The 21,510-nt window shown below is 55.3% G+C and overlaps 2 protein-coding genes and 1 pseudogene across 4 annotated transcripts; 1 reads left to right on the top strand and 2 right to left on the bottom strand.

Annotated features, from left to right (window-relative positions):
• Nucleotides 1-60: 60 nt before the first annotated feature.
• Nucleotides 61-12,784, bottom strand: AARS1 (alanyl-tRNA synthetase 1). Of its 2 annotated transcripts, XM_052685396.1 has the most exons (21): nt 12,696-12,784; nt 12,275-12,463; nt 11,136-11,324; nt 10,308-10,453; nt 9,335-9,526; nt 8,977-9,121; nt 8,144-8,289; nt 7,435-7,543; nt 7,197-7,347; nt 6,439-6,563; nt 6,074-6,218; nt 5,564-5,742; nt 5,006-5,119; nt 4,140-4,346; nt 3,176-3,360; nt 2,730-2,838; nt 2,388-2,501; nt 1,923-2,042; nt 1,440-1,526; nt 554-667; nt 61-320 (listed from the first exon to the last, which is right to left on the bottom strand). In XM_052685396.1, exons 2-21 carry the CDS (start codon nt 12,416-12,418, stop codon nt 135-137), a joined length of 2,907 nt encoding a protein of 968 aa, XP_052541356.1. In that variant the 5' UTR covers nt 12,419-12,463; nt 12,696-12,784; the 3' UTR covers nt 61-134. The 2 variants fall into 2 exon arrangements, with proteins under 2 accessions (XP_052541356.1, XP_052541355.1); XM_052685395.1 differs by lacking the exon at nt 12,696-12,784 and having other exon boundaries at nt 12,275-12,548.
• Nucleotides 12,785-14,439: 1,655 nt separating this feature from the next.
• LOC128081810 (uncharacterized) lies at nt 14,440-18,490 on the top strand (annotated as a pseudogene).
• A 297-nt stretch (nt 18,491-18,787) lies between these two features.
• LOC128081800 (C-factor-like) lies at nt 18,788-21,319 on the bottom strand. Of its 2 annotated transcripts, XM_052685432.1 has the most exons (6): nt 20,581-20,788; nt 20,286-20,337; nt 19,938-20,125; nt 19,488-19,646; nt 19,237-19,356; nt 18,788-19,000 (listed from the first exon to the last, which is right to left on the bottom strand). In XM_052685432.1, the coding sequence occupies exons 1-6, from the start codon at nt 20,725-20,727 to the stop codon at nt 18,887-18,889; spliced, it is 780 nt and encodes a 259-aa protein (XP_052541392.1). In that variant the 5' UTR covers nt 20,728-20,788; the 3' UTR covers nt 18,788-18,886. The 2 variants fall into 2 exon arrangements, with proteins under 2 accessions (XP_052541392.1, XP_052541391.1); XM_052685431.1 differs by having other exon boundaries at nt 18,788-19,356; nt 20,581-21,319.
• Between the last annotated feature and the right edge of the window lie 191 nt (nt 21,320-21,510).

Below are 21,510 nucleotides of genomic sequence, written 5' to 3'. Positions count from 1 at the left end.
GGAGGCACAGCGCAGCGCCGATGGCCAGGCTGGATGAGCTTAGTGCCCCTTCGGACCTGATTGATTCTATGATTTATTGGAGGCGGGGCTCATACAGCAAAGCAGGGGGAAGGAGAGGGGATGTGGGGTTCCAGTCAGTTTTTCAGCTCCCCCAGGTGCAGCCTGGCAAAGTCCGTGGCCAGGCGGAGAGCCTCCTGTAGGCAGCCCACGTTCTTTCCTGTGGCTTGTGCTGAGATGTCCTTCCCTCCACCTTTGCCATCCATCAGGGCAGAGACCTCCTGCACCCACTGGTTGGCCTTCAGGCCCTTCTGCGCTGTCTCCTGGAGAGGAAAAGAAGGGAAAAAAGGAGCTCAACCTCCAGCCTGGTGGCAGGGAGGGATGCTTTCATACACAGCTCCTGAGCCCCAGCTCTCCCCTCTCCCCTCCTGCTCCATACCCCGGCAGCACCACGGTACCACAAAGCTGTGGCTCTCATCCACCACGGCGACGTGGTGGCACTGTATGAGACTCATCTTTCTGCCACTGAGAAAGGCACAGCAGCACCCACACGGACCTGGGGCACCTGGCACAGGCAAGTGATCCTGCCCGCTTCGTTATCCACTGCAAAGAGCATGGTGGCAGTCTGGGGGGAGTGAGTCTTGAAGAGCTTCAGCGATTCGTTCAGGGCCTGCAGGAGGAACAAGGCACAGTGGTTCACCTTCCACCACTCCAGCCCAGCTGAGAGCATCACAGAGATGGGGACAGCCATGGAGGAGTATGAAACAGCACCAGATCAAGCTCCCAAAGTGGAAGTTGAAATAGGGCATTACAGCGTGGCTGTTCCAACATTTAAGCCCTGCACTTTGTTGTCATGGGACGAGTCTCACCTGGAATCCAATGCCATTTCCATAGAGGAAATTCTCACCACACAGAATCACAGAATGGCCAGGGTTGGAAGGAACCTCAAGGATCACGAAGCTCCAACCCCCTGCCACACGCAGGGCCACCAACCTCCACATTTCACAGCAGCCCAGGCTGCCCAGGGCCCCATCCAACCTGGCCTTGAACACCTCCAGGGATGGACGGGGCATCACAGCCTCTCTGGGCAGCTGTTCCAGCACCTCACCGCTCTCATAGTACAGAACTCCACCCCTGACATCCAACCTCAATCTGCCCTCCCTCAACTTCAAACCATTTCCCCTTGTCCTGCTGTTTCTGCCCTTTCAAAGAGTTGACCAGGTTTGGAAGCTCAGGGAATGGTTCAGACCCACCCACCCATGCAAACCCATTTGTTAGTCCAGGAGCTGGGACACATGGCACACTACAGACATGTTCTCTCTCTTCCTCATGTCCTCCTCAGAGCTGGCAGCTGGCCTAATGCCTCTGTAACCCAGCACTGTCTCCAAGAGCAAATAGAGCCCCCCCAGTTGCCCTTCAGGCACAATCAGACCTTCCCATACCTTTGCTGAGGCCCCATTTTCCATTTCCATGATGACTAGTGGCTGGTTAGGGTGACTCTCAATGACTTGCTTTGTCTTTTCCAGTACCTGAGGACAAACAGTGCACATGGATACAAGAACCACCCAGACCAGAGTTCCCTGCAGGCAGAGGCCCCTCAAGTGTCCCAGCACACCCACAGCCCAGCCTCAGGCAGTCCCACACTGCAGTGCTAGGAAAAAAAAGCCAACCACACACTCAGAGGAGGGTATGCATTCTGCAAGGCAGCAACAGTGATGTGCCTGGTTCCTCTTCCAGAAAAATCCAATGGGATCCAAAGGAAGACCCAGACACCAGCCTTACCCTGCACCCAGCTTCAGAAGCATCCCATCTTGCAAGGAACAAAGCACAGAAGGAGCCACAGCTCAGCTCCCTTCTGCAGTGTGCAAAACTGGAGCTCCCCAGCAGCCCTCCCATGCTGTCTTTTACCCTCAGCCAGGGCTCACTCGTTTCTGGATGTCAGCTTTGCTTGCACGGTCCAGGTCATCCATAACCTTCTTCAGTGCTTTAACAGCTTCTCTCAGCTCATCTTTCTGCCACTGTGGGATAACAGCAGTGGCCAGCATCTGCAAAACGGGACAAGGGAAGGTTAAAGGTGTGGCTGCCCATGGCAGAAGGCAGGGCATGGTGCACTGCATCCGTGAACCTCAAAGTGATTGAGCTCCCCTGTCCCACTATCCAGCAAGCTCAGGTGTGAGCTGCAAACCCAAAGAACACAGGGCTGAGACCTCTGTTGAGCTTGAGTCCTACAAGAGTGTTGGCACAAGACTTAAATTCACCAATTAACCCCACGAGAGTAACCAAGACAAAGAGGACCCAGAGGAGGAGACAGAGAAGCAGGAAACAGCCTGGGCTTCATTAATAACTCCCAGTGCCAGCAAGTAAGGTCCCAGCGCTGCTGCCACCCTCACCTCACTGAGGTCTGTGATCTCCTTCTGCACATCCTTGTTGGGAGCTGTCTGGACCTTCACCTTGGCATCCAGGGCTGACAGCAATTTCTTGAGGCTCTCTACCTTCCTGAGGGCCTGGCAGAACACAGTTTGAGTCACGTCACGCAGGGGGAGCTACCAGGCCCCCCCCAAAAGAAGCGTCAGGAAGGCAGCAGCACCAGGCACAGAGCTCAGTAACCCCCAGGAAAGCAGCAGAGCCAACGCAGGCAGTGCTTGCCCAGAGCCACATTGTGGCTGCACCCTCCCTTGCCAGAAGGACTGCCAAGATCCTCCCAGAAGAGAACAACTCCTGCCTGCTCTTACCTTCCGAGCTTCAGCCCCAGTGACTGCCACTATCCTCCGGATGCCTTTAGCAATGGCTTCTTCTGAAACAATCACAAAGGGCCCAGCATGGCCAGAGTTCTGCAGGTGCCTTAAGAAAGAACCCAGAAAGAGACCCACAACAAGAGAGAGTTAGCAGACCAGTCTGCTTCTCATCTCAGCAGGATTCAGCATGGAAACCAGGAAACCACCCTGCCAGGGAGAAGTAGCAAGGGACAGACAGAAAGCCCAACCCTGCCACTAAGAGCTTAAGAGTGAGGGAAGGGTGGCAAGCACCAGTGCTGTCAGACACTGCGTGGGGGCAGCGACAGCATGCAGGCAGTTTCCTCGCCCAGCACACAACCACATTACAGCCCTCAGAAGCTCAGGATTCACAGGGACTGCTTTCCCCCCCCCTGCCACCTTCCCTGGTCTCTCCAGATACTCACGTCCCTCCGCAGAACTCGATGGAAGTGATGGAGCCTGCAGGGCCGGAGGGGTCGGCCAGCAGCTCCTCCACAGGGATGCCAATAGAGACCACACGGACAGGATCGGGGTAGGTCTCATCAAAAACTGCCCGCAGCCCTTGGATCGCTTTGGCTGCTGCGAGAGGGCAGTCCCTGGCATACACAGTCTGCAGAGCAAAGGAAAAGCATGCAGGTGAGAGCTGGTCCTGTCAGATGCGACCGAGGGCCTGCGCTTCCATCCTGACTTCCTCTGAAAGATCCTAAATGGGATCTAAAAGCTCCACCTGACCTGGGGTTGGTTGAGCTGCAGGGATCCCGGTGTAACTGACAGACCTTCTAAACTGCTCTGCTAAGCTTGTTGGCAGCTGCAGACAGTGTGACACTAGCACAGGCAAGGAACCATTCCAAGCTGGACAGGGCTTGGAAGGAAGGAACAGATGAACACACATGGAATTTTCCCCACTCAAAACCCTCTGAAGCAATGCAAATCTGCACAGTGCAGCACCAGCAGCTCAGAAGCACCGAGCCACACTTCCAGCATCCCAGGCCATCCAAAAACTTCACTTACAGTGTCTTTTTCACAAGCATACATATACCAGCCAAACCCAAGGATTAAAGAGACAGGGAGATGGTCCCTCCACGAAAGGCTGGTGGGAAGAGGTGACGACCAAGGAATGAGTTTTCCTCTCTGTCCTCACACAATGGGGAAAATGGCAACATAAGAAGCTCTTATCCACGTTACACCTCACACACAGCTCAGCTCCAAGGAGGGGTGTGCAGATTAAGAACAAGATTCAAGCCAGACTCCTACTGAAAGCTGGTGCCTCAGCTGTCCACCAAGCCCAGTTCAGACACTGCAGTGCACAGATCCACCAGGAAAAGGGCAGGATTCTTCCTGCAGGATGGGGCCAGCAAACTAGCTGACCCCTCCAGCTGACCAACCCACCTTTGCCTCCTCGATCATCTGGTTGGCGATGCCTTCAACTTTCTTGATCTCCTGTGTGGACAAGGCTCCCTTGGCTGTGAAGTCAAACCTCAGCCTGTCTGGTGCCACCAGCGACCCTCTCTGGTCTGCTTCTCCCAGCACTGAGCGCAGGGCGAAGTTGAGGATGTGGGTGGCTGTGTGGTTGCTCATGACCGGTCTCCGCCTGGTCTGATGGAGAAAGGCCTTGTTAGATGGGTCCCACACTGCACAGCCAGGATCACCTCCAGCTGTGGAGGTACAGGCTGATGTGCTGCTTCACCAGAAACAACTTGCTGCCTTGGAGCCTCAGCTATAGGAGCAGGATATTCCCCTCTATGTTTGCACACAGCTTTTCCCTGCCTGTCCCCTTGCCTGGGCTTTTCTGGAGAGAGGCCAGGGATAAAGCAGTATGCCTGTCCCTGCAACACGCCTTCTCTCTTGCTCCGGAGGTGCCTCTAAAGAGAAAGGAAACACATTTTGCAGACTGGGCTCCATTCAGCAGGCTCAGCTTGCTGGAGCAATGTCTGGAGAAAGGCAGACAGCCCAGGCTCTCCACTGTCATCAGCAACACAGTGGTGCTGCACACGCATTCCATCCCCCTGCTCAGGGCCAAAGGTGTGGTCCTGCTCAGGTCAGCAAAGCCCGGAGTGTGGCTGAGCCAGCAGTGTTATCTGCCTCATGGAAGGGGAAGCCAGATCCCAGAAGGAGAGGCCCTGACTCAGCTTACCTGAACCATGCAGGGAGAGCAGGACCCGACCTCCAGGCCTCCAAAGCAGCAGCCAAGCTGCTCCACAGGAAGGAGAAAAGGGCCAAGAGACAAAGCCACGTTACGCCATGCCTTAACTCACCTCATCGATTGACAGGTGGACCTGGTCTCCCACTTTCAAGCTTCCATACAGAGTCCCTATGTGAAGCACATAACCTCCTCGGACCTGCACATTCTTCACAGTGAATTCAGTTTTCTGTGCAAAGAGGAAAACACACCCAGTAAGGGGAGTGACAGATCAAGGGAGATGCACTGTCCTGCCCAAAGCCCCAAGCTGCAGCTGGAAAGGTGTAAGTGAGAGCTGGAGTGGTGTGTGGGATATGGGAAAGCAAGATGCCCCATGCAGAGCTGAAAGAGGTCCCCACCTCAGCTTAAAAGCACAGCCACCCCAGCACCACCACCGCAGGCACCATGGCCCAGCAACAGCCTGATGCTGCAGCAGAGTTCAGCGCAACCTCCCAAGCAAGAAGAACCAACTCCAGCACATCTGTGCCATCCTGCACCCCAAAAAGGAAACCTGTGCAGGTCCTGACCCAAGACAGGAGATCGCTGGAGCTTACTTGGCCCCTTCTCCTCTGCACCCAGCTGCCTGGGCTGCAGGTGAGGCTGAGACTAGTGAAAGGCTCTCAGGCAGACTCACATCCTCCCTGCTGTCGTCGTCCTTGACCATGTAGCCCTGGTCATAGATCTGCCCACCCTGCTCAGCATAGAAGCAGGTCCGGTCAAGCACTATCCCACATTCCTGGCCAGTGGACACCTCCTCCACAAACTTCTTCTCCCTGCGGATGGCTTTCACTGTGGCCACAAGGCTCCCAAAATCTGTCACCGAAGACAATAGGCAACGTCAATGAAACAAGACACTATTTGGGAGCAGAACTTCGTTCACAGCAACACCTCCCAGCCAATGCAGGAGCTACAGTTGCAGGGGGTATGGAGGAAGAACTACAGCAGTACTGGATAAGATGATTTTCTTCAGTGTTCTGTCCCTTCCTTGCACAACTATTCCCCTGCACACATTTCCAGTCCCACCCAGGAAAGATGAACCCAGAGGGGACCTCGTTAAGTCAGATGCCCCAGGAAGGCAAAGCAGCTCCTCCCAGGGAGATGTGGGAGGAAAGGAGAGGGTGATTCTGAGAGGGCTTTTTCATACCGTAGGTGCCGCTTGGATCTGAGGTATAACCATATTTTGGCGAGTCATCTGTCACCTCCAGCCCTCGGGCCCTGAGTTCTTCGATGGCATAGATGTCCAGCATGAGGAGGTCCTCCCCTCCAGCACCTTTGCCCTGGGACTTGAGCTGCCAACCACAAGAACCAAAGCTTTTGAAAACCCAACCGTGGCACTGCTGGATGACAGCTCTGATCTTGTGCCCTGATCTTTCCCAAAGCTCTTAGGAAAGCTTCCCAAAGTGCTCCAGGCCTCTGGAGAAAGGAGCATGAGCTCACAGCTGCAGATTAAAACAAAGGGAGCCCTCCCTGCCCGCTCTCAGATCAGCCACCCCTGGTGCTGTTGTCTACCTGCGCGTTCTTCCGCTCCTCCTCAAAGCCCTCCATGTCCACAACAAGGCCCTTCTCCTCTGCTATCAGCCCAGTGAGATCCACAGGGAAACCGTAAGTGTCATACAGCAGCCAGGCAGTATCACCTGCATGGAAAAAGCAGACAGTTCAGCTCCTGCTCCACAGACACCGCTCCTCAACGAGCTTTGCATCACAGCAGGACAATGAACAGGTCTGGCTGACACAGGCACCTAAGAGCCTCCTCACTGACAGTCTCCTGGGCACAGAGATCACACTGCCATGTCGTGTCTGTGCAGCTCAGACACCTGAGCAAGGGAACGCAGGACAGAGAAGACAGCAGTGATCTGTTGACTCTTCTCTCGTGTCATCAGTGATAGGACCAGAGGGAATGGTTTCAAGCTACGGCAGGGGAGATTCAGGCTGGACATGAGGAAGTATTACTGTTCAGAAAGGGTGGTCAGGCACTGCAATGGATGCCCAGGGAGGTGGTGGAGTCACCGACCCAGGGGGTGTTCAAGGAAAGGTGGATGTTGTGTTGAGGGATGTGGTTTAGTGGGAGCTGTTGGGAATAGGTGAACGGTTGGACTGGGTGAGCTTTGAGGTCTTTTCCAACCTTGGCGATTCTATGATTCTATGCCTCCAGCTCTGCCCTCTACACTTTCCACCAACACCCAATTCCCAGCCCAGCTCGGCCCTCAGGCCCATTTATTCCACGATAAATGACTTTTGGTGCCTCCAAACTGAAGCCACGGCCTCACCAGGGATGGTTTTACTGTCTCCCATGCTCTGGATCTTCCTGTCCAGGATGCGACGTCCTCTGCTGAGCGTTTTCAGGAACTGATCCTCTTCTTCATTGATAATGTCCTTCACCATATCCGGGTCCTTTTTCAGCTCAGGAAAGGCATCTCCCTGCACACCCAAGAGGATTCAGCACAGAGATCTGCACACCTCAGCAGACGACGCCATCAGACGCAGCGGAGCGGGGCAAGAACTTACCAGGGACTGCACCACGACGTCCACCAGCGTGGCAAAGAAGCCCTTGGGGGCACTGAGCTTCTCGTGGGAGTAACGCACGGCTCGGCGCAGGATCCGCCTCAGCACATAGCTAGGAAATACCATCCCGGATGGTTTGGGTTGGAACGGACCTTAAACATCATCTACTTTCAACCCCTTTGCCGTAAGCAGGGCTGCCAACCACTGTATCAAGCTGCCCGGGGCCCCACGTAAGCTGGCCTTGATGTTAGGGATGGGGCATCCACACCACCTGTGGGCAGCCAGTGTCAGGGTCTTGCCGCCCTCTCAGTGATAAAACAGCAGAGCCCCTCAATGCAAGTGTCACACCTCTGATTTGTTCTCAAAGGCTGCACCAGGGATCCTGCCCCATCCTCAGCCCCACGGCTCAGATGTGCTGTGTGCTCGAGTCAGTCCCGAGTCCAGCAGTACCCACAGCACATCCCCTCGGCCCAATTGCTCTTCTGACAGCAGTACTGCACTCAGCAAGCTTTTATGCCTACCAGTCCACAGCAGTCCCCTCTGTAGGAGTCATGAGAATGCTCAGACCTCTATGGCCTGGCTTTTCAGGTGGACCTTGCCCCAAGGACTCAAATACACTGAACTAATGCTTTGCTACCCACTGAATTCAGACCTCCCAGATCCTGCACTGAACAGAACGGACACAGCAGCCCTGCAGCAGCTCCCTCCTTACCCTCTGCCAGTGTTGTCAGGTCTGCCACCATCAGAGAGGGCCAGTGTGATGGTCCGTGCGTGGTCTGCCAGCACACGGTATGCCATGTCGATGCCATCAGCATCCTCAGCACCAACCTGCCCCATGTATGGCCTGGCACCCGTGCCCTGCGTGGGGAGCAGAACGCAGGGATCAGCAGCAGGGCAGAACAACAGGGAAGCACCTCAGAAAGCCAAACTCATCCCACAGGGATGGCACACTCCTCTGGGAAGGAGGGAGTGGGGGAAGACAGAGAGCTCTGCACAGTGCCTGCGTTCTCAGGGCTGAAGGACATCAAGGAGCAGAGGGAGGTAAAGGCAGCTTAATCCACCACTGAGACCAGGACAGAAGAGGGAGGGAGAGAGACACATCGTAATGGGAATCAAGAGGGAAAACATCTGTTTTGCACACTGGCTGATAGACTCTGGTCTGACATACACTGCCCAGCCAAGAAACCTTTCAAATCCTACCAGGAGGGACAGGGTCCCAGTTTCCCTGTTTCAGGGTGTTTCTAGCTGTACCCCAGAGAACACTGCTGTAACAAAGCAGTGCCTGCATGTGGTTTGCTAGAAACACCTGGGAAAGCTGCACTACTCCTGCCCCTTGTCCTCCTTGGGAAATATCCCCCAAGGCAGTAATTACTGGGCCAGCCAGAGCTCCTACCCTCAGCAAAGTACAAACCCACGGGGCTGGCAGTAACTGGGAAAACAGAGACCTGCAGATACAACCATTCCAACCTGACCTGCCCCACTCTTCTCCCCAGGGATCCAGGCAATGGATGCAGTGAGATCAGGCTCAGACTCCTCAGTTTGTACCTTCTGGATGGCTTCAAAGTAAGGAAGGAAAAGGTCGGTGTCATAGTTGGACATCTTGTTCTGCAGCACGGAAACCAGTCGTTCCAAACCCATCCCAGTGTCAATACTTTTCTTGGGAAGAGGTTTCAGGCTCCCATCGGCTTCCCTGCCCAGACACAGAAAGAAAGACAAGCTGTCATAGGTGGAGGCAGTGGAGCAAGACCAGAATTCAGCTTGCTACAGCGTCCAAATTGCTGAAGATCTTTGCAGGTATAGGAAGAAGGCCCCAGCAAACAGCAAAGCAGTACAGAAACACCTGGGTAAGAGCACTGGGAACGCAGCCAAGCAGCTGCTGCACTGGGGAGCAGCTCTGGCTCACCTGTTGAACTGTATGAACACCAAATTCCAGATCTCCAGGACGTTGGGGTCATCCTGGTTGACCAGGTGTGAAGCATCTCTGTCCCCAATCCGGTCATAGTGAATCTCGCTGCAAGGGCCACAGGGGCCTGTGTCACCCATCTCCCAGAAGTTATCCTTCATATTGCCAGGCAGAATCCTGCTCTCAGCCAGCCTGTAACAAGAGGCTCCTACTGAACAAGAGACTTACAGCAAGGCAGGAGGTCGCCCAACTGTGAGGGAGTCTCAACAGAGAGCTCTCAGCCCACTCCTTCTCTGGATCAGCCTGCCTCTGACAATTCCAGAATCTAACTTTTAAGGTTTAACCTCCCCTCTGAGGAGTACTGGCTGGAAGGCAGACATGGACACAGCACCCCACCAAAGCTGCCACTGAGAACACGGGTGCATCTTTGACATCAACACAAGAGTACGACTGGAGAGGGCAAGACTGAGTGGGAAACTGAGGGTTAGAGAGGGCTCGAAACAGAATCAGACTGAGGCTGAAGGAGCACATGGCCAAGCAGAGACCAAGGGGAAGGGATGAATGACCTGCTAACATACTTGATCCACTGACTGCAAGTGCTGGGAGGAGAAGAAAAGCAAACAGATCACAACCAGGTTTGCCTGCTTTCCCTGAACAGCATCTTAACTGCTGTCACACAGACAGATCATCGATCTGACACAGCAGGGCACTTCTTATGTTCTTAAGCTCATAAAGGAGATTTTGCAAAGAAAACTCCAGGGCTTGACCTGAATCTCAGCCTCTTCCATCTAGTATCAGTGCTTCCTCGTGGCTTTGCAGCTCTACCACCCTGCAAACATTATTGGGGATGCTTCTGTTTTTCAAAACCTCCTGCTGTAAGCGCTCTGCCTCAGCACACGGCGTCTTTCTCTGATGAAAGGCAGATGGCAGCTGTTCATCACAACACAAAGCTTTCTCAGTTAAAGGCCCTCACCCCAAATCCAGCCAGATCTGCTTGCACTCCAGGTCTGGCTGCAGTCCTGCAGCCTCATTTCCACCAAAGTAAGTGACGTAGAGTCTCTCTGCAGGGATGCCAAACTCCTTGGTGAGAAGGTCCAGTGCCAGTTTACATGCGAGTTCCTGCAGAAGGAAAGAGGAGCTGAGTACGTGAGTGCAAACAGGCCTCCTCTTCAGCATGCAGTACCTGCTCAGCTAGAGTACTGGCTGACTAGGATCTACCCAGAGTATCATCCAAACATGCAGAAACCTTCCACACACAGTCTCTCCTGGGGTCCTCCTGTACTATCAGCCCTAACTGGACCAGGACAGCTATCTAAGAAACAATCCAGAGCTCTCAGACCTTTGGCATAAGAAATAAGAAAACCAGTACATGTAGCAAACAAGTCACACAACACACCTTACATAGTTTTGCAGGTGAAATCAAATTAAAGCCTATAATCCTCAGCAAAAACATAAAAAAGCCTTTGAAATCTGCTGATAATGCTGCATTCTTCATAATCCCTTCATAATATGAATCTCACTCAAGCAAGAAGCTTTTGAATATTGCTATTTTATGACCACAGCCCCAGGACAGCCACTAAAACTTCTACCTGAAGACTTCAAACTGCCATCATTAATACAATATAATCAGTTTTGTAAATCTTCAGTAATTTATCACAAAATGCTCTGCAGAGCTTGGGGGAGCCAAGTGTACCTTAGGAGCCCCTCTGTGCCAGAACAGCCTCCTTCCCCTTGGCAAACACTCCGCTGAGCCCACAGAGATGTGAAACACAGAGATGTGTTTCAGCTCAGCCTGTTTTACCTTGAAATAATCCCCAAAGGACCAGGAGCCCAACATCTCGAAGAAAGTGTGGTGGTAGACATCCTTCCCCACATCGTCCAGGTCGTTGTGCTTGCCCCCAGCTCGGATGCACTTCTGAGTGTTGGTGGCTCTGCTCAGCTTAGCGAGCGGGTGCGAGGGGTCGATGGTGTTGAGGAAGATGGGTTTGAACTGAGGGCAAAGAAAAGAGAGGAATTGAGGAAAGCACTCAGGGCCTGGTTTTAGATGTTAAAAGCAACGGCGAGGCGTTGAGTATCTTCTATATCATGGCACTGCTGGCCTGGATGTCTCTGAGACAGCCTTCAGTCTGCTGCATGTGAGGAGGATGCAGCACCCAGCACACGTGGCTGGAGCACAGCAAGCCCCAGAACTTCCAAAGGGACTGAAAACAGCCAGATTCCCAATTGCCAAAAAGATGAGGAAAACTCCAGAAAAACCGCTCCAACTGCTCCCTAGAGATGCTGGTGGTCATTTGTGCCAGCATTCTCTCTGCAACTATTTGCAGTGCTAGCTGTGCTCCAAAGGGTCAAGGAGGGCAGACTGGCAGCGCTCCCATCTCTGCACTGTCAGCCCTGGAGGCACAGAAACCTCCCCTGCCAACTCTGCAATAGCAAACCTGCGGATGCAACAGTGACCAGAGATGGAGAACACAATGCTAATTTCCCACACAACCAGCAGAAGCCTCTGCTAGTTACTTGGTGTTTGAGAACACTTCAGGCTGCAAGCAGCCAAATACAAACCTCATTTCAGTGAAACCAGAGCAATGGGAAACCAGCTCTGCTCGGGGAGCAGGCACTGATAGGTGAAGGGAGAACTGAACCTCCTGCAAGGTGAACTCAAGCACAGCTGGAAAGAAGTCAGCTAAGAAAAGATGGGTAAACGCACTGAGGTTTTAAACTCTGCTTCACAGCACCACAGTCTGAGTTGGAAGAGGCCATTAAAGGCCATCCAGTCCAACCCCACTGCAATGAATGGGGACACCTGCAGCTCACCACGTTGCTCATTTGTTGTTTTACAAACAATCGATGACCTCTGTTGTTTATTAGGAAGGAACCGGCAACTCCAAAGGCTCTGCAAACAGCTCCCTGGTGCAGCTGCAAGGAGCAGAGCTGGGATCCTACCTGGTTCATGCCGGCATTAGCGAACAGCAGCGTGGGGTCATCCAGAGGGATGGTGGAAGAGGAGTGCACGTAGGTGTGCCGGTTCTCCTTGAAGAAGTCAATGAATCGCTGCCGGATCTGGCTCGCTGTCAGCGCGGACTCCATCCCGAGGCTGCGGGTCCGAAGCAGGCAGGACGGAACGGGGCAGGGCTGGTGCAGAGCGAGGGGACGAGCGCAGGGCGAGGCTCTCAGACGCCACCGCCTTCATCACCCCCCACGATACCGGCCCAACCCCAGCATCCTCGAGCCGCCTTCAGGCAGCTTTTCCCCTGGCTCAGCCCCGGCAGGCCGCCAGAGCCAGGCTCCGGGCTCCGGTGCTTCCCTCGGCCCCCGCGGCGCTGCCCGGCCCCGTGCCCGCGGCCCCCGCCCGACCCCGGCCTACCTCGCCGGGCACCGCCGCCCCTCGCTCCACACACCCGGCCCGGCCGCCGCAGCACCCGCAAAGCAGGGCGCCGGCCGCCGATTGGCTGCGTGAGCCGTCGCTCAGCGGAAGCCCCGCCCACCAGACGTCTCTCGGCCGAGGGGAAGGACGCGCGCTGGCTGATGCAATGGTGGGACGCGACGGTCACGTGACGCAGGCTGGGCGAAGCCGGGCTGGGAGCCGCCATTTTAAGGGCGCCTCGCTGGGCTGAATGGCGCTGTTGGGGTTTGGCAGCGCTTGGCCGCCCAGGTTCAGCCAGGCGGGGCGCTCAAACTGATGAGCTTTCAATAAGCAGCACAGCAGTGACCCGACCTGAAGCCACCTTGGCACCCAGTAACTCCACACCACACAGCGCGTTTCCCATCCTGAGTCATCGTCATAAAATGAACCCAAGTGACTGATGAGATGAACTCAGTGCGCGTGTCATGGACGTTCAGTGGATGTTTCACGTGGGTGGCCATAGTCTGCCAGTGAACCGGGATCTGGGAGGGAGCAGGTGACCCGAGCTGAGCAGAGGGCTGTTCTATACCGTACGGCATCACGGTCAGCAATAAAATGCAGGGGAAAGAAGGGAAAGAAGGGGCGACGGGGACAACGATCAGATTTTTTTGACTTATCCAGATTAGTTTCATCTCTTCCCCTCAGTGTCTCCTCTGGGCACATTAGAGATCCTCCGGCCCCAGGCTTTGTATTCCCGAGCCATCAGCATGCCTGCACTGCCATCAGCCACTTCCAAAGCTTGCTCGCTGCTTGCCTTCCCCAGCTCTGCTGGCCTGCAGCCATTCCTGGTCCTTCAGCCTTTTGCTGGTGTCAGCTGTCCTCAAGGAACCTGGAAGGAAAAGAGGAAACTCCAGTCTTGTTGGTTCGTGACAACTCTACTCCAGCTGCTGCTTTGCAGGACAGCAGCAGGAGCAGACAAGCCTGTGCAGTGCAATTGCTTGCATGGGTGATGACACCTCCATAACGCCTTTTATGGCTGCTCTGAGTCTGATGCCAACCAAACCCACACCCAGAATGTTTATTTCTCTCTTAGTGGCCACAGACTTCCCACCAAAAGAAGGAGCCATCACTGCTTATCCCTCTCTGCGCTCTCTGTCACCTGAAAGCAAACCTTCCAAACTTACAGCGACTCCACCATCTCCCAGCTGCTGGCCCACGTATTTCTTTAATAAGTGCCAGACTTACAGCTGTCCAGATATGGATGAAATAGCCAGTTCTGTCCCCTCTGGTTGAGCACCGTGTACATTTGGCCACATCCAGATGCAACAGACTCACCCTAGAGTACATCCCTGTCCAAAATTTCCTCTCCCACTTCAATTCACTTTGCCTCTGTTCTTCAGCTCATCACTTTTTACATGGCAGTTCTTTGTTTTTTTTAGCACGTTACTCATTTCTGCCTCCTAAAAATCCGTGTCCCCAGGCTGACTTGGGCTGCAGGAGCTTTTGCTTTGTTGCACCTGCTAAGCATCCAGCAATGTCCTTCCCTGGATGATGGGCGGTAGAGTGAGGATGGGGAGAAGGGTGAGGGCTGTGGGCTGGGTGCCCAGTGGTTGAGGCTGTGGGCAGCTGGGGGTCTTCTCTGCTGACTCCTGGGGGAAAGCAGGCATAAAGAATGAGCTTGCTGCAACCCCACTGCTACAAGGAGGACCTGCTTGTGTCCCTTCCATTTCTTGGTTGTGTTTCCAAGCACGCTTCCAAGCTCTGAATGGATGTGATCCTTCTCCCGTGGTTGCATGGACTTGGGATCTGGGGCTTTGGACAAGAAGTCAAGTCTTGGAGAGCGGGCAATGCAAGGAGAACCATCACCCCATGACGCGTGCCCACCCTGGTCCCAGGGCATCCAAGGCACCAGGGCTGCTGCTGGCACCATCTCTATCCCCATGAGCACCCAAAGCCACTCCCTGGGCTGTGCCTTTTCTCCCGTTCACGCCAAGCAGGCTGCAGTTCCACTGGGAGCAGCCTGTTTGTCACCACTGTGACTGTCTCGCCCCCTTGGAGATGGCCACGCTGGCTCGGAGCGTTCTGGTGACGGGGTCCAACCGGGGCATTGGGCTGGAGCTGGTGAGGCAGCTCGCCGCCAGCCCCCAACCCCCACAGCACATCTTTGCCACCTGCCGTGATGTCACTGGTCCGAGAGGGAAGGTCAGTGCCTGGGGATGTCTGCCAGCCAGGGGAGCGAGGGGCATCACGGCCCCTCCTGGGTGTCTGCTGGGATCAAGCTTGGTTGGGTGCTCTGAGGGCGAGGGGAAGGTGGGCTGTGCCCATGTGGCGCCCATGACCTTGGTGCTCACACCGAGCCAATCATCCCCTTCTCCCTGCTGGGGACAGCGCCGAGCCCAGCAGCCCCCCTTCACCTGACAGCTTCCCCAGCAAGAGCAAAGCCACCGCAGTCTGCTCCTCGGGGACGAGGATGGGATGGGTGGGAAGACCAGCAGTGCTGCTGGTGGCTTCTAACCCCCTGCTCCATGCCCTTGTCTCCAGGCCCTGCAAGAATTAGCAGCCCGGCACCCCAACATCAAGCTGATCCATCTAGGTATGGTGCACCCCCACTCCTTCATAAGGCTCTGCTGCTCCTGGCCCTCCTCCCTCCTGTGCCCTCCACTCGTCTGGGGGCGCAACTATGGATGTCTTTGCTAGACCTTGGTGGTGGCAGCCATGTGGCTTCAGCCTGGTGAGCTGGGATGTCTGCCAGGTGGAGTGACAAGCAGGAGAGGAGAAGACAAGGGCATGGGATAAAAGGGAGAGCTGCAGAGAATGGCACTTTGCATCGCCAAAGTTGGGGTGTTCATCTACAGGGAGTTCTGCTCCAGGCTGCCTTCCTCCACGTAAGGGAATGGTTTACTTCAAACCAATGATAGGAACACGTGTTTCAGAAATGAAAGAAATTAACTCTGGAATGCCCACTGTATCCTCTCGTTCTGCATTTCTTTCTTTCCCTTTCTAACCCCGTTTTCTTCCATCTGAAAGCTGAGGATCTGGGCGTGCATTTTGCTTTGTAGGCACCACTTCAGCCATTGTGGAGAGGAGAGGAGAAGTTGCCTTCAGCTAATTAGGCTGGTGTAGCAATAGGGATGTGCTTGTCACGCATGCCTGGCCCCATTCTCCCTTGGAGCAATGACTCAGCCAGTCCAAACACAGACATTAATCATTCACCCAAGCCAGTGAATGACACCTGGAGTAATGGAGCTTGGAGCTCTGCTTGTACATCATCCAAAAAGAAGTCGTCATAAAGCTTGTTGAGAAATATCCTTCATGAGACCAAAGAATCATGAAATCACTTGAGTTGGAAGAGACCCTAAAAGGTCATCTAGCCCAACTCCCCTGCAATGCAAGCAATGTCATGTCCCAAATATCCTCTTGAATCCCACCGCTGCATCCCCATCAGCTCCCCAATGCAATGGCGAAGGCTTTCAGTACCACCAGCAACAGCCCCAAGCTGAGCAGCATCTGAACAAGCTCAGGCTCTTGCTCCAAGGGGTCCACATGCCTCAGCACAGAGGTCAAAACCACAAATCACAAATAACTCCAAACTCAAGCTGGGCATCAGAAAAAAAAAAATGCTGCTTCCGTAAGGTAACACTCATCTTCCAAAAATCTATGCTGCCCCATGGATACTTGACTCCCAGATCACTCAAAAGCTTTATAAGATGACTTAAGGCTTGCTTGCCACCACCATAAACCTACCAGACTACTTCAAAATGCCCCAGAAAAGGGTCATTCTGGTGCTCAAGGGAAGAACAAGTCGTCTTTAGCTCTTCCCATCTTTGCTAATTCAGTCTTGTGCAAGCTTGAGAACACAAGTCAAGTGGGGGCAGAATGTTGCAAGTGGGGGCCTGGCTTCCAGATTCTCCCTGCAGCAGGCTCTGCAGAGCATGTGTGCACTGGGACTCATCCTCAGCAGCACCCACAAATGTGAATATTCATAGACCTTAAGGGCTTGTGTAGTTGTGACATAAAAATGCATTGCCAATGTTAACGGTTGGTCTAACCAGGCTCGTTTCAGATCTGCCAGGTGTTCAGATGTCTCCTTTTAAAGAAATGAGGGACATTTCAGTGGGGCAAGCATCCATCATGCGATACAGATCTTGACAAGCAAACCTTAAGAAAACACAGACTTAAAACATACCACTCCTATGTAGTGTAGGGGGGCTGGAGCATCTGTAGGTAAGAGAAGGATGGGAATCGCAGTCTGCAAGGAAAGGTTTCATGTTGTATCCTGGAAAGATGAATTTTAGCATGTTGGAAAATGAAAAGGTCACTCTCAATGACCCATCAGACTGGGTATCAACCAGGAAAGATCAGAATGTAAGTCAATAAGATAATGAATATTTCCCCAATACACCAGCAAGCCCTATAGCTCTTGGAGGAAGTCTCCACGAATGCAGCTACAGCATTCCTCCAGGCTTACAAAATAACCCCTCAAATCCATAAAGTGAATGCAGTCACATTCTTCTTTTTGCCCTGCAGACACGGTGAACTTGCCCAGCATCCGTGGAGCCGTGCAGGCTGTGGAGACTCATCTGCAGGGCCAGGGCTTGAACCTGCTCATCAACAACGCTGGCGTCGGCTCGCAGGCCACGCTGCAGTCTGTGGATGCACAGGAGATGCTCGCCGTGTTTGCAGTCAACGTGGTGGGGCCCCTGCAGGTTGCCAAGGTGTGTGTGGGCTAGGGCTGCTCCTCTGTGCCTGTAATCATGGTGTGAGGACTTCCAGGGCAAGGCTGAAAACAGAGCTCTGATGCATATCTTCCTGCCAGGAATTCCTACCGCTCTTGGAGAAGGCGGCGAAGGACGCAGGGACGGAGGGGCTGAGCTGCAGCAGGGCTGCCATCGTCAATGTGTCTTCCAAAGTGGGCTCCATCGGGCTGTGTCTTGGGGTGCTGGAGGCCCCCATGTACCCATACCGTGCCAGCAAGGTGAGGGGGCAGGGGGGGATTTGGGGATAGTCCCCCATGGACCTGCTCCAGGCATCCCTTGCCTGGTCCTACAAGCATGAGCACTCAGAGCACCAGCCTGAGCCGTGCCCATGCTATCTGACTCTTCCAGGCTGCCCAGAACATGGTGACCAGGTGCCTGGCTGCAGAGCTCAGGGACAAGGGGATCTTGTGTGCAGCGATCCATCCTGGCTGGGTGAAGACCGACATGGGGACGGAGCAGGTATGCTGCTGTGCAGGAAACACAAGGAACGGGTGCTGTGTCCCTGCTGCTTGGTGAAGCTGGAGCCAAGGGAATGCTCTGAGGTCTGCAGCTCTGTGTGTGGAGGTAGAGGCTCTGCAGCTGCTTGGGGCTGGCAGGGGACACTGGCTGCCAGCCCTGTCCCTCACACGGAGAGCAGAGGACTGGCAAGAAGGAAGAATATCTCTATAGGCAGCCAGCCCCATTCGAGTTGGGACAAAAGGGCGCAGCAGCTTCCATGCACCCTCTAGCCTGGTCAGACCCTGCAGCTCTTCCTGCCCATCACAGGGCATGTGGCAGTGATCCTGTTCCTTGTCCTCTTCCACAGGCACCCCTGACAGTGGAGCGCAGCATGCAGGGCATTCTGGAGGTGCTGAGCATCCTTTCACAGGAGACCTGTGGGGCCTTCCTTGACTGGGAAGGGAACCGCCTGCCCTGGTGATGCCATCTCAGCACAACCATGTCACTCTTCCCCACTCACGGACATGGGCAGAAGCTTCTCCCCATTCCCCACCTCACGTGCAGCCACTTGGTGCCCTGCATCCTAACTTTGCATCACCCTACGCCCCCTCCTACCCCCACCTCAGCCCTCATAAGGAACCCTTGCTGGACAGATCCTATACCCCCACCTTGCCTGTGCTGCTCCCATCCCCAGGCAGCTCATCTCCCCAAAGACAGGTATTGGCCCCCAGTCCTGGCCTTTCTGGAGGGGATGTTTCCAGCAGTGACATCTGTCAATTGAGGGGACACCTGGCAGTGGCTGTGGTTGGGAACAGTGGGCTCTGATGCACACAGATGAGGGGTGGGACCCCTTGGGAAGGGGCCTTCCTCCATGGGGTTCCACAGAGCCTGTTGTGCTCACAGATAGAGCCAAGAGCATTGCTGTTGTCAGATATGGGTTTATTGAAGACTTAGCAGAGGTCGGGCAGCAGCAGAGGGGCCACTGCCAGGATCCAGGCACGAGGCCAGGCCAGCACCTCACCAGGGCACAACGTTCCCTTCCCAGTCCAGGAAGGACCCGCTGTCCTTCTCGGAGAGCTTGGAGAGCACCTTCAGCATCCCTCCTACGCTCGCGTCCACCGTCACGGGGGGCTGCAGGGCAGAGGCAGAAACGCAGGCGTGTGTGCCCAAGGGCTGCCCAGGCTGTGCCCTGGAGCCCGGCTGCGGGAAGGCAGCGGCCGGGACCAGGGGGAAGCAGAGCCCTGGGAGGAGGGTGAGAGCTGGGAAGGCGGGCGGCGGGGCTGCCAGGAGCCGGGGCTGGCGCTGCGCAGGGGTCCAGGGCAGCACAGCACAGGCTGTGGATGGATCCAAAGTGGGGAAGCCCCTACCGTGTGTCCGGCTGCACTCCCCATGTCTGTCTGCACCCATCCAGGATGGAAAGCGACGCAGAGGATGCCGTGTTCCCGGTACCCCATGGACTGGCACCTGGTGAGCATGTTGAGAGCAGCCTGTGGAGACAGCACAGGGATCAGGTGGGGATGAGAAGGTGCAGCATGGGGATACGTGCAGATCCCATGGCTGGGCAGGGAGAGGAAGGATATTTTCCCTCCACAGTGTGTGGATGTGGTATGTGCCATACCTTGCTGCAGCGGTATGAGACAACTTCCATTATATCCCAACCACCAAAAGAAGAAATGGATCCCCCAGTGCTGGACATGTTGACAATGGCTGCCTTGCGATAGCTCATCCCCGAGCCCGTGCTGCCTTGGGCTGCCTTCTTCAGCAGGGGCAGGAACGCCTGTGGGGAGGGGAGATTCAGGGTTCCACACACAGGGGACAGGACCAACTCCTTCCACAGCAGCAGTGCTGGCACCAGCACCATTGGCAGCCATCTTCCTCTTTTCTCATTCCCCCCCCCAGGTTCCAGCTCCTTAGCACTAACCCCTGTCCCACAGCTCCTCAGAACAGCTCAGGAGCATCAGAACAAGAGCAGAGCAGGGCTCTGTTCCACCAGCCCCTTCCTTCTGCCACAGAGGATCTCCGGCCCTCAGAACAGGGACATTCCTGGAGCTGTGGGTGAGCACATTACCTGGCTGACCAGCAGAGGTGCGATGGTGTTGGTGGTGTACACCTCGGCCATGTCCTTCAGTGTTTCATTGTCAAGCTTGTTTGGCCTTATGATCCCAGCGTTGTTGATGAGGAGGTTCAGCCCCGAGCCCTTGAGGCGCTCCCCGACGCTGGCTGCGGCCGCCTTGATGCTGGCGGGATCGGTGACTTCTGCAGAGGCGAGGTGGGGAGGTGAGCGCCCGCTGCCCTCGGTGTCTGCCAGCAGGCACAGTGCTGGGACAGAGCCCTGCACCAGGGATGGGGGAGGACGGCGTGCTGGCAGAGCAGGGAGCCCAGGGAGGCAGCCTTGTGCTCCAGCTGTGTCACCTACCGAGTGGGACAGTGACCACATTGGGGTGCTTGGAGGCCAATTTCTGCAGCTCCTGTAGAAGACAGCTGATGTGAGCCTTGTGTCGCACTCTGAGCTGCTCAGCCAACACCAGCCCTTTGCCTCCAGCCCTGGGGCACACGGTGCCAGGCAGTGGCAGCAGCTCCGTTGCTTGCATCCCACCCCGGTTCTCCTGTGCCTGAGGTCCAGGGCTGCAGCTCCCTGGTGGAGACCCTCCCACATCCCCCCTCCTGCAGCAGCCCTGCTGTCCCCCACCTCAGCTCCAGCCCAGCCTCACCTGCGCTCGCTGCCCCTTGGGGTCGCGACAAGTTGCAAAGACCCACTCAGGTGGGTTTGGCAATGCCAGCAGGTGCCGGACGAGCCCGAGGCCGATTCCCCGGTTGGCCCCAGTCACCAGAGCAGAGTGGAAGCGAACTCCAGCCATACTGCTCCGTCTGCCTCTGTGCTGACACCGCAGTGCCTCCAGGTGCCTTTTACAACTCAGTTATCTCACATTTTCCCGTGAGGGCTTGCATCTGCTCTTTGCTCCACAAAACTCTCTGCAACATGCCAGCCTCTTGGCTTTACTCCACATCCTCGATCCAGCTTTCCTGGTGGCTGTGTGACAGAAGGGGATCCCAGCGTCCTGCCCGGGCAGGGAATGCCCTGTCTGGGAGGTCTGACAGCTGACGCTCACCTGGTGGTGATACACACTGTCCTGAGCCCCGTGAAAAGCCACCTCTGCTCCCAAAGCTGACGCAGTACAAGCAGCAGCTTGCCCGTGCAGGCCTTGGCTGCAGTTTGATTGCCACTTTTCATACCTCCCTCTTCTCTCATCTCATCTACCAAAACGTGAGCCTCGTGGTTTTGGCACCAGAACCACCTCTGTTCCTGCACGGAGGTGCCTCCTCCCACCTTCCCTCTTGTCCTCTGTCCCTCGGGGCTGGATCGGCAAAGCCAGACTGCGTGCAGCACCATTTTTGTGCACAACAGCCAGGAGAGGTGAGAGCCCTTCTGTCACCGTAACAGGCTGGAAAACCTGGGAACCCTCCGGAACTTCTTGGAAACCCACCAGGGGGGCCGTCTTCCCAAAGCTCAGCCCTCATAGCAGCCACAGCTGGAAGCGCAATGGAAGGCCAGCATTCCCCCCCAGCACACCGCAGCCGCCCCAGCTCAGGGTGATCCCAGCGATCCTCGCTTCGTTTCTGTGCTGGGGCGGCCACGAGCC

Source organism: Tympanuchus pallidicinctus, unplaced genomic scaffold (assembly GCF_026119805.1).
Source record: "Tympanuchus pallidicinctus isolate F22 unplaced genomic scaffold, pur_lepc_1.0 scaffold22, whole genome shotgun sequence".
In the NCBI taxonomy this organism is placed as follows: domain Eukaryota; kingdom Metazoa; phylum Chordata; class Aves; order Galliformes; family Phasianidae; genus Tympanuchus; species Tympanuchus pallidicinctus.
This window is presented reverse-complemented; position numbering and strand designations above follow the sequence as displayed.